The sequence below is a fragment of the Lepidochelys kempii genome, chromosome 10 (genome assembly GCF_965140285.1).
Source record: "Lepidochelys kempii isolate rLepKem1 chromosome 10, rLepKem1.hap1, whole genome shotgun sequence".
Lineage (NCBI taxonomy): Eukaryota > Metazoa > Chordata > Testudines > Cheloniidae > Lepidochelys > Lepidochelys kempii.
The window spans coordinates 79,703,148-79,721,198 of NC_136389.1; the positions used below are offsets into that span (position 1 = coordinate 79,703,148).

The 18,051-nt window shown below is 39.3% G+C and overlaps 1 protein-coding gene across 5 annotated transcripts in view; it reads left to right on the forward strand.

Moving 5' to 3' along the window:
- The window catches only part of DIS3L (DIS3 like exosome 3'-5' exoribonuclease), a 36,499-nt gene that overhangs the window by 8,233 nt on the left and 10,215 nt on the right, over window positions 1-18,051 (forward strand). For 3 of the 5 annotated variants that reach the window (XM_073304389.2, XM_073304391.2, XM_073304390.2), the window contains exons 6-15: window positions 665-743; window positions 1,444-1,623; window positions 4,847-5,016; window positions 6,773-6,934; window positions 7,762-8,009; window positions 9,063-9,155; window positions 12,601-13,134; window positions 14,576-14,730; window positions 14,852-15,030; window positions 16,708-16,853. In XM_073304389.2, coding sequence (XP_073160490.1) covers window positions 665-743; window positions 1,444-1,623; window positions 4,847-5,016; window positions 6,773-6,934; window positions 7,762-8,009; window positions 9,063-9,155; window positions 12,601-13,134; window positions 14,576-14,730; window positions 14,852-15,030; window positions 16,708-16,853 — 1,946 coding nt within the window. Of the gene's footprint in view, window positions 1-664; window positions 744-1,443; window positions 1,624-4,846; window positions 5,017-6,772; window positions 6,935-7,761; window positions 8,010-9,062; window positions 9,156-12,600; window positions 13,135-14,575; window positions 14,731-14,851; window positions 15,031-16,707; window positions 16,854-18,051 lie in introns of those variants that run through there. The other 2 variants (XM_073304392.1, XM_073304393.2) reach the window with 2 other exon arrangements.

The window sequence follows — 18,051 nt, forward strand, 5'->3', positions numbered from 1 at the left end:
CTGTGTTTAGAAGCAACACATCTGTTTTTTAAAAAATACAAATAAAATGTGAAGCTATAATACCTCTCACCTTTAGGTTGTCTGTTTGAATCCAGTTCAGGTCATTAGTAATCAGCATTCTGTACCAGCTTATGGCTGTTCATTGGCTTACGTTCAGCTGTTAGTGGATACGTGTCCATGTTATGAAAAATAAAAAAACACCAAAAGAGGCAGAAACCTGGTATCTTCATTGGCAACCTCAGCAGCAAGGCAAGAATAGAATACACAGACTTAATTTTTTGCCTCGTAGGTGGTAACTCTGAGTCAAGACAGGGCAGTGCCATGTGTGTTAGTTTTCACTGACTCTGCTTGTGGTCTGCCTAGTCTGTGGATAAAAATAGAGCTGTAGTAGTCTTCAGAGCTTACATCTGTGCTACATTAAATAAAAAATTTCTAGAAAGAATGCTTGGCTCTTTCAAGAATTCAGTATTTCAACTCTATTGTATGTAGTATGAGCCCCACAAGGAGAAACAGTCTTGTTCTAAATTTCCTATGTAAATGATTATGATGGATTTTTAAGAAGTGAGTACTTTTAATGTATATGAAGTTGGTCATTTTGAGGTGTGGAGATTTTTTTCCCCCCTGTAGTTGCATCTATTGGTTAGTGACTATTGCTTTATTTTAGGGTGTCCTGAATGTCAATAAGCACAGAGCACAAATGGAAGCTTTTGTTCGACTTCAAGGAGCCAGTGGTAAAGAAACAGGTGAAAATATTTCTGATAAAATGCTATATTTAAAGATTAGTTTGAGTGCGTTCCACGCCACCTTCTGGTGACTCCTTCTAGCTTACTCAGGAACAACGGTTCCAGGCTCTCTACAAGAAGCCATACAAACTCCTCAGTCAGTAGGACAGTTGGGAGAGAAAATACAAGAAATTGGGTTGCTCCGGTTTTCTTCATGTGCTGAGAAGGACTCTGAAAACTGCTCCACGTGTATCCCCTTTAAACAATAATCTGTATTTCAGCCTTCCCTTCTCCCACACTATACAGTTTAATGGATTATGGCTCTGTCTGTCCTGCATGGTTTGGAACAACCCTGACGCCCCATAGTTGGGCAAACACTTATGCATGTGTTTAGCTTTGGCTTCAGTGAGACTACTCACATGATTAAAGTTAAGCATGTGCACAAATTTTTGCAGAAAAAGGGCGTTGGTCATTGTGGGCTGATGACAATGTGATTGTTTTATCCAAGACTCCAAATACCAAACTTAGCTTTTTAAAAAACTAAGAGAAAGATTCCTCCTGGCAATGTAGCATTGGTACTTGCCCACAGTCTTTTTTGGGAGCAGTCCTATAAGAACTGCCAGATTACTGGAAACTATTGTTTCAACAAAAAATAGCCAGCGGAGGAGTGGTGTGAATTTTCAGGAATGTATAGTCTATTTTGTTATTATTTTAAACCTAGATCTCCAAAGTGATATACTTATTCATGGTACCAAAGCTCGGAACCGTGCAATCCATGGTGATGTAGTAGCTGTAGAGTTGTTACTCCGGCATGAATGGAAAGGAAGAACTGCTTCTCTTTGTGAGAATGATACTGAAGAAAAGGCACCAGGAGACACCTCCAGTGAACCTATGCCCACAGGTAAAGTAGACAACAGTGCAAAGTAGGTTGAAAGTATTTGCCTTCCTCAATTTATGGGACTGCCTTGTTCTTGTGGTTCCACAAACTGCCCCCTTTCCCAAATTTCCATGTTTAATCATGGAAAGAGATACCATACTAATAAACAAGATTGCAGTTTTGTGTGTAATATATATATACACAATGATTTGATTTTATATATATACATATATATACACACACACACACACACACACACACACACAAAAACATTGTTCAGGTTGCAAAGTCAAGCACTCTGAAGTTAGGAAATGGCAGAATTAAGGTGGTCTGTGCAGCCTTTAATCAGCCTCCTTGTACATATGCGTTATGATGCACGATCACATACTATTTTTTTCCACAGGACCCTCTTTCAGTGCACTGAATGGACAGTGCTCATTAAATAAACAGCTGTTCTATATTGTTTTCTCATTGTTCAATGTGTGGCTCTATGCCTTATTTACTGCATTCTATTCAAACAAACACCTGTTCTCACCTTCAGGTGACATTGTAAATAAGATGCAGGCAGCATTATCTCCCATAAATGTAAACAAGTTTGTCTTAGCGATTGGCTGAACAGGAAGTAGGACTGAGTGGACTTGTAGCCTCTAAAGTTTTACATTGTTTTGTTTTTGAATGCAGTTATGTAACAAAAAAACCCCCTTACATTTGTAAGTTACACTTTCACGATAAAGAGATTGCGCTACAGTATTTGTATGAGGTGAATTGAAAAATACTATTGCTTTTATTTATATTGTTTACAATGCAAATATTTGTAATAAAAATAATAACAAAGTGAACACTGTACACTTTCTATTCTGTGTTGTAATAGAAATCAATATATTTGAAAATGTAGAAAAACATCCACAAATATTTAATACATTTCAATTGGTTTTCGATTGTTTAACAGTGTGATTAATCGTGATTAATCTTTTTGAGTTAATCGCATGAGTTAACTGCAATTAATCAACAGCCCTAGTCAAAACTGTTCATTAATTTTGGGTGTCCAATTTGAGACGCTCAGAACCTGATTTTTCAGAGAATTTATTATATAAAATTTAATATGTTCAAAGTACAGCTCCCATTGACTGCAAACCAGGGTCTCCAGTCAGGTGCCCAGAAAATGAGGAACACACTATTAGTGACTATCTGTGAAAAACTTGGCTTAAGTGACTTCACTAGCACAATTTAGGCATTCTGTGGCAGAAACTTAGATAGAATCCAGTTCTCCAGGGCAGCGTTATTCCCTAGCCTTATTCTTGGAAGTGGTTGAACCATTTTGGGCTTAAATTTTCCAAAAATAATTAGCCTGAGGGAGGCAGCTGGCATGGAAAACTTCAGTAAAAATGGTTAGTTTAACAAATTTATAAGTAACTGAAAATAGATCGATCAATAGAAGATATTAATAATAAGGCAGTGCTGTTAGCCCCACCTATAATATTCCCACGGAGTTATAGTTGCTCAAATGCATTTATCAACAACACAATCGCTAAACATTAAGGTGATTGGCAGTTAAGATGAAATTGGTTTGAATGATAATATCTTGCATACTTTACTACCGAAACACACAGTCTCTCACTTCACAACATATTAACTCTCAAATCTGATAGAAACACTCATGGTGCACACTGCTCCCAATTCTGCATAATCACACTCAAACACAAAACACTGAGTGCAACCTCCTCCTTTCCCATGTTCAAAGTAACATTACCAGTAAAACTTTCAAAAACACCTAATGACAGGTTTCAGAGTAGCAGCTGTGTTAGTCTGTATTCGCAAAAAGAAAAGGAGGACTTGTGGCACCTTAGAGACTAACCAGTTTATTTGAGCATAAGCTTTCATGAGCTACAGCTCACTTCATCGGATGCATAAAGTGGAAAATACAGTGAGGAGATTTATATATACACACACACACCATGAAAAAATGGGTGTTTATCATACACATTGCAAGGAGAGTGATCACTTAAGATGAGCTATTACCAAAAGGTTTTCTCTCCCCCCACCCCACTCTCCTGCTGGTAATAGCTCATCTTAAGTGATCACTCCCCTTACAGTGTGTATGATAACACCCATTTTTTCATGGTCTGTGTGTATATAAATCTCCTCACTGTATTTTCCACTTTATGCATCCGATGAAATGAGCTACTGTAGCTCACGAAAGCTTATTCTCAAATAAATTGGTTAGTCTCTAAGGTGCCACAAGTCCTCCTTTTCTTTTTGCAAAAACACCTAAGTAATTTAAGTGCCCATCTCCCATTGAAAACCAAAGGATCTAGGCTCCCAAATCACTTTGGCACCTTTGAAAATTTTACCCTACCATCATACCAGTAAATTCATACCTACCAGTAAGAGATCTTAAGTTTGCTCAAGTCAGAGTTCAGGTTTTAGGAGATGTGTTCTTCTTTTCCTGTCATAAAATGAAAAATGATTTTGCTGTTGACTATTAAGCAGTTGCCACATTCCACTCCAGAGTTGGCTGCATTTCAATGATGAATTAAGGAGATTCCTGTGGATAGTTTACGGATAAATCGGTTTAAGTCTATAAAGTACACTGGTGTCCTTTGGGATGAATGGTGCTATATAAATTTAGCTCATTATAGCCTAGCTGTGTAAATGTCAGTTTATCATAAACTTGTATTTGAACAACATTCATATTGATTTTGATCAAAACACTAAGGTATAGCTCTCAAAACATATATTCACAATCTAAAGCTCATTAGTCACTTGCTTGCATATTAGATCTTGTTAGCAATCCTAGTATTGACTTGTGGGATACACAAGTTCATGCTGCAGAGTGATGAATCCACCAGACCTCCTACTTTAATATTTCTCCCTAACCCAGTGGTCCACAAACTGTGGGGCACACCCGCCCAGGTGGGGCACAGCAGGGCCCAGGCCAACCCCCATAGGGGGCAGGAAGGGAGCCCCCCCCCGCTCTGCTCCTCAGCCCAGCTCCGACCCCAGCCATAGCTCTGCCCTCATTCCCTTTCCACGCCTAGGTCAACTCCGCCTCTAGCCCCGGCTCCTCCTCCATCCCCAGTTCTTCCCCCAGCTCCATCACTGCTGAGGAAGCCTTGGCTGTGCAGTAATGGAGCAGGGGCACAGGTAGATTCCACTACTAGTAACAGAGGCTGGGCACAACAGGCAAAGTTTGGGCACCACCGGCCTAACCATTTGATGTCTAGCCAACGGTACTCCTCTTTCAAAGGTAGAGTTGTTGGAATCATTCAGAAGAATTGGCGAGATTATGTGGTCACTTTTCCATCCAAAGAAGAGAGTCAATCTCAGGGTAAAAATGCCCAGAAAATCCTTGTTACACCTTGGGATTACAGAATTCCTAAAATCAGGATCAGCACACAGCAGGCTGAGGCACTACAGGTAAATAATATGACTGCTATTTCTGCATTGTGTATGCCAATATGATAGTGCTGGTGTCATATATTTTAATATAATGATTTCAATGGCAGTGAAAGGTTTAAAATTATTAACTTAAGCCACTAACGGTAGTCCAAATTTTGGCCTCACAAGTGTGTATTCAACTAGTTGCTTCATTTCATGCTAATGGGAGCTTATCGGAATCCTGAATTTGGGCCATTAACTACTTATTCAAACAACACTTTCTTTTGGCATCTTCAATTAAGCAATGAAATCTGGACTGTTTCTTCATATTTTCAAATTCTTCCTTTTAGGATAATGCCATGGTAAAACCTGACGAGTATATACCTGAAATCCAATTTGAATTAAGTCTTTAATACATTTTAAAGAGACCCTTTTAAGATAAAATTCATGTTTATTTTTTAAAAGTTGTCTTTGTGATACTAAATTCACTTCACATTATTAAAAATGAATTATTTTAAAATCTAGTGTTCTTTACGGTATTATGCTGTTTATTTTGTGATTTCCTCTGAGCTTGACCATGGAAAATAATTAGTCAACTTCTTTTTGTTTCTAGTGCGTTTCTTTTTCTGGTTGTCATGTATTAACAACATGCTGCAATGTTTGGGTTGCAAATACTTTAGAGGGATGTTTAAATCTCAAGCTATCTATTTTCATGTAATCTTTAAACAAATTACTTGAAAATATTTTGTTAATACTGGGTTTCATGTAATCTTTTGGGGTATTGGGAGGAAGGGAGGGCGAAGTATAATCTATCTAGCATATGTCCTTTCAGACTGAATCCCAAATGCAGTATTATTTGGGCAATGCTTATAGATGTACAGACAAATAAAATAAATACTAACTCACTGCCCCCAAAATTGTATATGTAAAATAAATGTAAATAAATACATGGAAGATGAGGTAAGAGGCTGTATTTTTGGTATATGTAGTGTTTGATAGTTGCTATATCCACTTTTATTTAAATTTTCCTCCTCAATCTCAGTCAGTCCTCAGAAGCAGATGCAACATCTTATTTTCATGGCAGTCCAGCAGCAGCGAGGACATAATAAACACATGAAATGCCGTCATACAACTATTATTTATAGCATTAGCCACAAATGCACTACATGTGAATTAAAACACATGGGTCTCCTTCCTTCCGACTGCTTGTTATAGACTGTAATATATTTTGCGACGAGTAGCTTCAAGTAGCTAATATATATATTTTTAAATGATCAAGAAGTAAATTCTGGTAGTTTGGATAACAAATTCTCATTCCACCATGAAATTAAGAATTTATCAGCTATCTCTGACTTTTTTTTTTTTTTTATAGATTATGACTCACATATGCTAGTATAAAGATTGTGTGGGATAGTATGAATGACAGTACTGACTTTAAGTTAAAATCAACATGGCCTAGATTCTCTGCTGCAGCAGAGATCATCTGGAGGCAGCAGAGGTGCTGTCAGAAAGGAGCTATGACTTCTTGATTCTCTGCCCCATTGTACGTCAGATATGCGTGAATGTAGACCTATATGCATCTTGATTTTTAATTTAATGATGCAGATTCTGTTATTAAATGCTTAGCCGTGGTCTTTGATAAGGAAAATGTATAGTCTCCTTCAGTGTGTATTTTATTTATTTTTATGATTGCCAGTGTCTTTGGATTTCACTATTTGTGTCTCTGCTAGCACTTATGTTGATTGCTTTTCAGTAATGCATTGCTGCCCTAACATGAGTTATTGTCTTACCGCAGGACTGTCGAGTTATTGTGCGTATTGATTCTTGGGAGTCAACGTCTGTGTATCCAAATGGACATTTTGTACGAGTTTTAGGACGGATAGGAGATCTCGAAGGGGAAACTGCAGTTATTCTAGTGGAGAATGGCATTTCTGTTGCCCCTTTCTCAGAAGCCCAGGTTTGATTTTGTGATTAATTGAACTCTTTAGCATTGTGGTTCCCAAACTGTGGTCTCCCAAAGAGAGGAACCCATGGATGGTTTGAAGGGATTTAGCTGATCACCTGGCACCATCTCTCATCCCACCAATTTCCAGTTTCTGAAAATACAGGATTAAGACTACTTTTCCACCTAAGCAATTGCTATCTTTGCACCAAATCATATTATACAATTGCAAACCACAGGGAAAGTGGTTTGAGATAATCTCTCTGTTAAGATGTGCTTCACACTGTGAAAAGGTTTGAGAATTTCTGCTTCAATATAGTCGTTCTAGGTGGAGTTTTAAAATAGTTCTGTCTTTAATATTAGGTGTTCATAATAATGATCCTTTATAGCCCAGTCTTACTGTTGAAGTCAGTGTCACAATTCCCATTGATTCCAACAGAAGCAGGGACCTGCTGTCCAAGCAGAGTGTTTTGATTCTGTCATTGTATACTTTTATAAACTGAGTGCAATAAACAGATATGCAAAAGACAAGATACATTATTGATATTTGCAAGACCTGTAATATCACTCAGTTATTAGTCTCCAAAGGTCACTTGGAAGATTACCATATTAAAGTATGGGACATTATTACTTTCTGTAAGGCAAACATGAAGGAAAGACTTGGCGAATACAAAGAGGGAACATGTTTCAAATGTCTGTTTCCTGAACGAAAAATTTATAATCCAGTAATAGATACTGATATTTTGTGGCACTGTAAGAGAAAAAGGGAATTTTAAATCTAGTTTGTAAACTCTGTATATAGAAAATTCATAAAATTATGATTGCCAATACTCTTTGCGCAGACGTGTGAGATGCCTTCCAGTACCTCAGAGAATCCATGGAAGGTGAATCCAGAGGAGGAACTAAAACGCATTGACTTGAGGAATACGCATTTAGTATTTAGCATTGACCCCCAAGGCTGTGAAGATGTGGATGATGCATTGTCCATTCGGACACTAGCCAATGGGAACCTAGAGCTAGGTGTCCATATTGCAGATGTAACCCATTTTGTGGCAGTAAATTCTTACACTGACATTGAGGCCAGAGCAAGGTAAGTTTTATTTACTATGGAAAGTGTAAAGCATATTGGGGAAGGAAGAGGAGCTGGAAGTTTGAAGTGAGACAGTCTTAAACAATATAAAGAGATTACTGAGCGTTGGAAGCCTGTTGCTTTAAAATTGAAGTAGGTAGATAAAGTAGGTGTCATGTTCACAAGGCTCAGCGGCTGCAAAAATATTTAGTGAGCCACTAGTGGCCTGCTGCCTGCTCTGGAGACAGCAGGATTATGGGGCAAGGAATCCCTGTTGACCAGTCTTGTCCTTTTTTTAACCATAAAATGTCTCCTTCTCAGTGAGTCATGTCTTGAAGTTTAGTAAACTTAATTAATTTATGCCATTAAAAGTATTGTCCTGTATTATTTCAGTGCTGATATACTTGTTTATTTTGGGAGGGACTGTATCTTTACAGAAGACAGAACATCTGTTGCACAGAAAGCAGCCCTTACATGAATTCCAGCGTATACACATCATTGCTTAAAGCATAAGAGAGGCTCTTTTGTGCTATCACACAGCAGAGCCAACAAGTAAAATTTCTGATCCTTAGAATTGTCAGCTGGAAAACTTATGACTGTGAGGAGGATACTGACATACTGGATTTTGATTTGCCAGATGTGTCAGTCCTTTTCTAGTCGTGCCATTATTTTGAAATTAAAATATTCACACATTGTTTTTATTAAATATATTGCTTTATGCAATTGCAGACTTTTATAAACTTGATATCAAGTAGTGAAGATACATGATACAGTCTATGAATAATCTACTGTTTTTCCGACTGTTTAGGTCTTAACCCTGCATTCCTTGTGTACCCACAACTCCAGATTGAAGTTGCATGAGGAAAGCAGGATTGGGCCCATAATTTGTAAATGAATGTTTATTTAACTTGATTGGATTACTGCCTTTGTGTGCATTGTGTAAAACTAACCTTTTGAAATCATGCTGACATTTGTATCTTGTTATGCTGAAGCTATGCTTATGTTGCAAACTGCTTGAGAGATGTACATGAATGTGTCCCTGTGAAGAGTACAATAAATGTGTTTTATGTTCAGGGCAACAACCTGTTATTTAGCTGATCGTCGTTATGATATGCTGCCTTCCATCCTGAGTGCTGATTTATGCTCTCTTCTTAGCAGAGTTGAAAGGTATGATTTTTGTAATATTTATGACTAAAGAGGGATCTACTGATGCATGAAGGATTTACACAAATAACTTTCTTATTGCTACCAACAGCTACTTGAGTACATCCCTTGTTCAAACATCCAGTATTAACATGTTTGGGATCATGTATATAAATATCCCATGTGTAGTGAGATTAATTCTGTAAAACTAATAAGGAATTGTGACCAGGTGCCTGGAAGGGCCATGCTGAGAGTGCCATACTCAGGGCAGACTGCAAGAAATATGGCAGACAATCCCCAAAAACTAGTGGTTCATTCTATAATTAGATTCACCAAGCCAGTAACAAAGGAGCTTCTGCAGTACCACACTGGTTAACCAGAAGCCAAACAAAGTCCCCTTTAGGCATTCCAGAGCCAAGGGCCAAATATCACGCTGTCAGCCAATCCTTAGTAAACTAACTACAGATGTATTAATAAAAAAGAAGTGTTATAAATAGTTAAGGAATCATATACATACAAGTGATTGGAAAGTCCTAAAATTAGATTTGTAGCAGTGATGGAACAGACTGCTGGCTTGCAAAAGTCTCTCTGGTAATTTCCAAAAGGTTGGAAGGTCCTCAGTCTGCAATTCAAGATGCTCCTTTTAGTTGTAAATCCACAGTCCAGAGAATTAGAGCAGGAAAGAGGCAAAATAGAGGGGTCTCAGAGGTCTTTTATACACTTTGCCATGTGCATGGAAGTTTACTGTTCCAAGCAAAGCCCACAGCCCAGGTGCATGGAAAATTACTGGCCCAAGATGGAGTCAAGGGTCCTACGAGCATTTCACATGTCCTTACATGGTTTGCTGAATCGTAGGAGGTGGCCATTGGCTCCTCGTTGTCTGAGGCATCCTCAGGAAGAGCTATCTGGGCAGAATGAATTTTGTCTATGGCCCATTGTGAGTGTGGAGGGACCTCAAGGGCCATCAACACATAACTGTCTAGCCTTGATGTAAATCTGTCTGGAGGGTGTCACCCAGAAATACAACACAGGTTTAAGATTCAAGCACATAGTAAATATTCATTACTTCAGATACAAAGATGGTACTTGCATATAAACAGGATAATCATACTTTGCAAATCATAACTTTTCCATTGATACCTTACGTGGTACAAAGAAAAGGAGTACTTGTGGCACCTTAGAGACTAACAAGTACTCCTTTTCTTTTTGCGGATACAGACTAACATGGCTGCTACTCTGAAACCTTACATGGTGTACTTTGTGTAAGATTTATTGCAACTTGGTACCCATGGTGACTGTATTAGTGTAACCAGTCATTTTTATACAGCATCACGGGAATCACTTCTTTAAAAACTTGGGAAACATGTACTTTTAGTTATTTACTTTGGAGGTGTAAGTTAATGTGCATAATGTGTATGTGCATTTTTTTAAATCCCCAAGTTAGAAAATTACATGCATTTTAAAAAAATCACTATCTTACCTGTGAAAGAACTGATTTAGACCATGGTCCTACAAAGATTTATACATGTGCTGCCTTTTTATTTAGTGAGAATAGTTCTGTTTACCAGTCCAGTATGTACATAACTCTTTGTAAGATTAGAGCCTTAGTGTGCAATCACAATTAAAATTGAGGTGGGGCCTTTTTATTAAAATGTAATATATTCCCACAACATTTTTTGGCATGTAAGTGTCCCTTTGGTAATACTCCCTTAATGGCCATTCCTCTCCATTTTTAAAGAGATTTTTTGGGATGAATTTCATGCTAACAGCAATTCTACGGGTCAGAGTATAGTTGGTTTTTATACCCATTCAAACATTGGCACCTGAGTCTGTCCACAAAAGGGTATCAGTTGTGCTTGATGGTTCCTGATGCGGACACCTCTACAATGGGAATTGCCATCAGATGTTAATAACTTAGGCAACCAGAACTTAATTTAACTGGTGACCTAGAGATGAAAGGGTCTTCTCTTCTTTGAGTGATTGTCCACATGGACGCCACTCCTGGTGTGTAGGTGCCCCAAGTGTGCAATATAGGTGTCTGTTGGGGTCACACCTATGCCCGAGATGTCCTCAGCCCCCTTCCTCTCCCTAGGGCATCCCTCAGTTCCTTCTTACTGCCCAGGGTTGTGAGACAGAACCTGTGCAGCGTCTGCCTTCTGTTTGCACTGTTCTACAGTTAGTTGTGTTATAGCTCAGTTAGTTACTAGTTCATATAGTTATTTGCCTATTGACCAGAAAAAAAAAAAACAAAGTTTTTTTTTTTTTCAGTTGAGGCTAGACAGCCCTCCCACTCGTACAATAATGCTTGCAAAATGGCAGGAGCTAAATCTCTGGGTTTCCTGTGATGCTTCAGTACTGATTAACAATGAGCGCATAGGAGAAGGACCTATTTCTGAAAATGTTGTTCTCTTTAAACAAACTGAGAAAGCTACAGGAGCCAGCCTGAGGTTGTTCCTCCTTGAGACTTTGATGCAAGCCTCCTATGGACACTGTAAGGAAGGACATTGCTAACCACAGTCCCTCTCCATTAGTGGCCAGGTAAATCAAGATTCCACCCCAAGCTCTTGAGCTTGCCAAGAGTGGAATCCATGGAGGCAATAACGCAAAGAAGAGAGAAGGGTTACTTACCTTCTCCACGATATGCATCTGATGAAGTGAGCTGTAGCTCACGAAAGCTTATGCTCTAATAAATTGGTTAGTCTCTAAGGTGCCACAAGTACTCCTTTTCTTTTTACCTTAACAGTGACTGTGGTCCTTTGAGATGTGTTGTCCATGTGGATTCTATGACCTACTCTCCTTCCCTGCTAGGACAGAGTCCTTCTCTGGGATTTTGTATTGGCGAAGGAACTGAGGGATGGCTGAGCCCATTCCAGCTTTATGCCCTCAGATTGGGGGAGGGGGTGCAAGGACATATGGGGGGGGGGTAAGTGTGGCCTCAATGGACACTGCTGGCTAAAAGAATCCACTCATGCATGAATGAGGCACATTCATACCAAGAGTGGAATTCATGTGGACATCTCAAAGACCCACAGTAACAACTGTTCTTTCTAATTACCAATCACCTGAGCCAATGAGAAATATAAATATAAAACATAGACTTTTTATAGGTTAAAAATAACAAAGATCAAGATGCTCTTGGTACATTTCACTAAGATGCCTTCAAAGTAAATGAAAACATTACAGAACTACTGCACTTTAAAAACAAAAGTGGCGGTATTTCTTAGAAGTAGAATACTGCCATTGCCGATATAATTCATCTTCATGTATTGGCCACGTTGTCCCCAGGGTTGAAAGGCAAGTGCATGAGCGAGTGGCACTACCATGCCCGTTTGTTTCATGAAGTATAATGATAGAGCTGTTAGTACAAGAAACAAAATGGAATCTGTAGGTTTGTCACATGTTGACATCTTTCAAGTTCTGTTTTATGAAAACTGGAAGTGGTTGATTAACTGAGGTTTTTATTTTTAAGGTATGCTGTCAGTGTCATGTGGGAGCTAGATAAAAATTCCTATGAAATCCTGAGAGTCTGGTACAACAGAACCATCATTCAGTCTTCGTACAAACTGGTCTACGAGGTAGCTCAAGGATTATTAGATGGTGACCTAAGTGTTGTTGATGATATCCTAGAACTCAAAGAACTGGATGAGAGAACTAGACAACAGAAGCTGGAAGAATTGGTCTGGGCAATAGGAAAACTGACTGATATAGCTCGACATGTTCGGGCTAAACGTGACAGCTGTGGTGCTCTAGAGCTGGAAGGAGTAGAAATAAGAGTGCAGCTGGATGATAAAAAGAACATTCATGATCTCATCCCTAAACAGCCACTGGAGGTGCATGAGACTGTTGCTGAATGTATGATCCTTGCCAACCACTGGGTGGCAAAGATGATTTGGGAGAACTTTCCTCACCAGGCTTTGCTGCGCCAACACCCTCCACCACGACAAGAGTTTTTTTCTGAGCTCCGAGAATGCGCCAGTGCCAAAGGCTTTTCCATAGACACACGGTACCTTTTACTTCTCTTAATTTGTTTTAAGCACTCAGAGTGAAATTCCAGTGGTTAACCATAGACAGATATTTACAAACTATGATAAAAGTCACTGTAATTGACTTCTCATTTCAGCGTAGCCTTTCAGTGAAATTGGGTGTTGCCATTCTAACTGAGGGATGTTATCTGAAGCTCATTTGGCTGGGCCAGGAATAGATGTTACCTGAGTCATCTGGAACAGCCTTCCAAGGGGAATAGTGGGGGCAAAAAACCTACCTTGTTTTAAGACTGACCTTGATAAGTTTATGGAGGGGATGATTTGAGGAGATTGCCTACAATGGCATGTGGCCCATCTGCGACTGCTATTAGCAAATCGCTCCCGTGGCCGGAGATGAGACAGTAGAGGGGGGGAGGGTTCTGAGTTACTACTGAGAATTCTTTCCCAGCTGTCTGGTGGGTCTCGCCAGCATGGTCAGGATCTAACTGATTGCCAGTCTGACATAGGAAAAATTCCTTCCTGACCCCAAATATGGCAGAGACTCTGGAGGGTTTCTCCTTCTTCTGCAGCATGTGCCACGGGTCACATGCTGGTTTGAACTAGAAAAAATGGTGGATTCTCTGTAACTTGAAGTCTTCAAATCAAGATATGAAGACTGCATTAACTCAGTGAGAGGTTATGGGCTTATTAAAGGAGTGTGTGGGTGAGGTTCTGTGGCCTGCAATGTGTAATAGGTCAGATTAGAAACTAGATGATCATGATGGTCCCTTCTGGCCTGAGTGTAAATGTGTCCAAATATTCTGTCCAGTCAGTGTGGAAGGGCCAAATTGTGTTCACTCTGATTTTTAAGACAGTTCTAGCTTTGGTTGCTCCCTAATTCCTCTGGTAGCAACCTGAGGGATTGCCCTTGTTTGAGTAAAGGAGATTCAGTGGAATATAAATTAGTACTTAATGTAGGGAAAGGTTGTACCAGTGAAGGTCGTGATGTGGACTAGTGTGACTCCAAGGGAAGCCCCTTCCAGAGCTCTTGTGAGTACCTGTGTATTCACAACTACATCCTTTTGGTTGGGGTGCAGCTTACCCCACCTGCCATATGTGGCCCGCTCTGCAGACCACTGCTTGTAGAGTGGGTGAAACTAGCTCCTCCGTCCATTTTATGATACTGGGCAACCTCACAGAAATAAGGATAGAGTAGCCCCCATGCTCCAGTTCTGCCTGGCCCTCACATGGCATGCATCAGAGGAGCAGAAGAGGAAGAGTAACTAAATGAAATTTGGCATTTTCAAGTAAGAATACTTGTTCTAGGGCAGAGGTGCTGCTACAGTTTTTGGTATAGAAGTTTTAATGACTAATCTAATCTAATTATTAATTACTTGAATGTGTATTGCCTTGCTGTTCTTTAATCGCACGCTCTAATGTTCAGGGACGCGTAATGAAGAATTAATGGTTTGTTTTTGGTAGGTCTAATAAAGCACTGGCTGATTCTCTGAGTAAAGCAGATGATCCCTTAGATCCAACTGTGAATAAATTACTGCGGTCCATGGCTACTCAGGCAATGTCTAATGCACTGTACTTCTCGACTGGCTCATGCCCCGAAGAAGAGTTCCATCATTATGGTACCCTAGCCCTGGTCTGTGTGTGTCTGTCTGCGCATGGGCAGTTCCATGTATCTTTGTTAAATCGTTTGTGTTTTTTTTAATTACTTTCTTTTTTCGTCACTGTCTCCCTTTGTCTTAGGACTTGCCCTAGATAAATATACCCATTTTACTTCTCCAATTAGAAGATATGCTGATATTGTCGTCCACAGACTGCTAATGGCTGCCATTTTAAAAGACACTAAAGTAGATGTTACGGTTAATTTGTTCAGCAACAAAGATCTTGAGGAATTGTGTAGACACATCAACAACAGAAACAGGGTAAGATGGACAGCAGCTATGTCTTCAGATGAGTTTGAACAACACCTTGTGCAGTGGGCCCTGACCCTGAGCCTCTGGGTGCTACAGTAACACATAGTAAAGTTAGTCTTTTAATTAAATAATTATTAAACATAATTAAATACCAGTGTAAAGTGGAGACCGTAATCAAAGTAAAAAACTTGAAATTGTCATTACAGCTTATACTGAGGCAAAACAGGAAAATATATAACCAGGCATGCAAAGTTTGAGTCCTCTTGAGTGTGTGGTGAAGCATGAGAAAGGCAGGGTATTTCCTACACTTAAAGTATACAGGAACTTGCAACATGTGCTTATTCAATGAGGGATATTACAGAAAATTTAAATAGTAATTCCTTTTTTTTAAATGATTAACAAGAAACCCCAACCTTTTTAAAACCATGTTTCTCAAAGAAGGCTCTGGAGTTGTAAGGATTTGAAAAACACAAACCACACTTAGGGTTTCTCTGCTTCAGCCTGAGCCACAGCATTTTGACAACACAGTAACTACTGTATAGGGAAGCTGGCCCTGTTTTGCCTGTGCTGAAAGCAGCCTTGATGGCAGGAGATGCTAAAGTTTGGACTGAAAATACCAAAATGTCTTTTGATTTTGGAGGGCTGAGAGTCTTCAGTCTGTGTGTCCCTTGCCACAGCTGAGCAAAAATTGGTACCATTTGGGCTAAATTTTGTTCTCAAAGCCATGTGCACATTTGAGGAATAGACTGTTGCCTTTTGTTGACCTGGTTGCTTCCTTTCTCAGCTATTGTATTAGTGCTAAAAATGAATGATTGTTGTTTTAAGAAGGGTAACAGTACTTCAGTTTCTTTCATGGGGCATCTCTGAGTTCTTCCATTTCCTTCTCTAATGTTTTTCAGACCTGAAAACCCTTATTCCCAAAATTTTAGTGAGTTTTCACTGAAGTTCTGATGTTCAAAAATGTACAGCTTGATTCTGAGAATATGTAGCTATCTTCAACCTTGGGATAAAAATTTGGGGATTAACCTTCAAAATCTTTTGGTGTTCCTGCTAGAACTATATGCTTGACATTTTCTTTTTTTTTTTTTTTTTTAAAAAGTTTTTGCCAGTTCATAGCCTGATTTGCGTCAGGCAAATTCTGCTGATGTAAGTAAATTTTCCTGTATTGAGCTTTTAACAGAGCAGCTAACAAAGTTGTAAATCTGTAGGGACAGAGCGTGATAAGATCTTGAAGAGACAAACAAGTAATTTAGGTTTAAAGAGTAATGGGACTTGCATCACTTATGAAAAGGGAGGGTCAGAGAGAATAAATTATAGATTTTAGCTACACTTTTTGCTTTGGATTTCTTGCAGAGGGAGACTGTCCCTCTCTCTTGGACAGAAAGCCCCTTCTACCTCTGCAAAGATTGTGTCATCAGCGGGGCCTGCAGCAGAAGCTAGCTAAAAGTAGCCTAAGGGCTTGTTTGCACAGTGGGGTAATGTTCACTATGAGGGTGTGATTTCTAAAGTTCAGTAACATGTGCCTTAATTGGTCCCTGTGTAGACCCTGCTGGTGTGCACTAAATATTCCCTAACATGCTTTAACGTGTACAAAATAAATAAAAAAGAGCATGCTGGAGTCAGGGACTCCTGAGATGTTATTTTAACATCTTTCTAAAGTCTTTTTATGGGGCACTCTTTTGACAGGCTGCACAACATGCCCAGAAACAGTCTACTGAGCTTTTCCAGTGTATGTATTTCAAAGACAAAGTCCCTGAAACAGAAGAGCGCTGTACAGCAGATGGTGTTATTTACTCCATTCGAACAAATGGTGTACTTGTTTTTGTACCAAGGTAAGTTAGGGCTTGCTGGTGGTAGAGAAATAAGATTTAGCAGGGTGTATTAATGGAAACTTCTGGTTCTTGAGAAAGGCAGCAGTAGCTAACTATAGCGTAGTTGGTTGTTGGAAGATGGCTCAGTTTTAATGTTTTGGGTTTTTTTTAAATTTAGGCCTAATGGCTATCTGGCTCTTGACTCTAAAAAGCATAAAAGTTCCTAAAAGGAGGAAAAAAGAGGATGATATATACAGTATATCTATTTTGAATTCTTAATTTCTGACCTTAAACGACTGTCTGAACCCTCCTCCTTCTGTTGCCCGGCTTCCTTTTAATTGAAATTTGTGTCTCTAACAGCATAAATTGGAAGTTAGTGTTATTGGAAAATTTTAAAGTAGCCACTTTAAAATTTTCCAATAACAAAATTAATTTGGTCTACTTAAAACTAAGTAAGTGTTTTTATAGTAGAAAAAATGACAACTCTGTTCCCTGGAGGAAGTTTAAAACTGTGCATTCTCCAGCTGTCTCTACTTTGCACTGCATTAATTTCCCCCCATTATTTAACATAAGGGGTATTTAGATTTTCAGGAGGTCAGAGTTGATACCAGCTGTGCCCTATTTTTCTTATTTTAATAACATCCCATCTGTGTCTGAGGATATAAGGGTGGTGGTGGGGAGAGTGAGTAGATGTGACAACACTGTATGGGTTGGGAGCATTTGTGGCTCAGCTTTCTTGGCCAAACAGATGTGGTAGTAGTACCCAGAGGAATTGCTTCCATGATGGTAACGTACCGTCACTTACAGAAACCCGTATCTATAATTATGTTAGCATCATGTGCTGGGGAGTTATCCGCTAAGGACCTCTTACATGACACAATTTTAATCTTGAATTTCTGATCTTGGAAATGTGTTCAAAATAGTTTCTCACACTTCTAAATGTGTTAAGCATGTGATATAACAAACTATACTGAACGGAATGAGTTGGGAAAAGCAGCTGGATCGGTGTAGAGGTTAGAGAGCCCTACATTTCACAGTAAGGAGAGATTTCTCCAGTCCCCAAATACCAGTGAAGAGCAGCTTGTGCTGCTAAAGTAGCAGGGGCACCCTGCTTTCTATTGACAATGTAATTATGCTTCTGATTAGCTTCTTGAGAGGTGTCTGAGTTGGGTGGTGAGATGGACGTTAGCACTGGTTAAATGGAGGGCAGATATGCAGA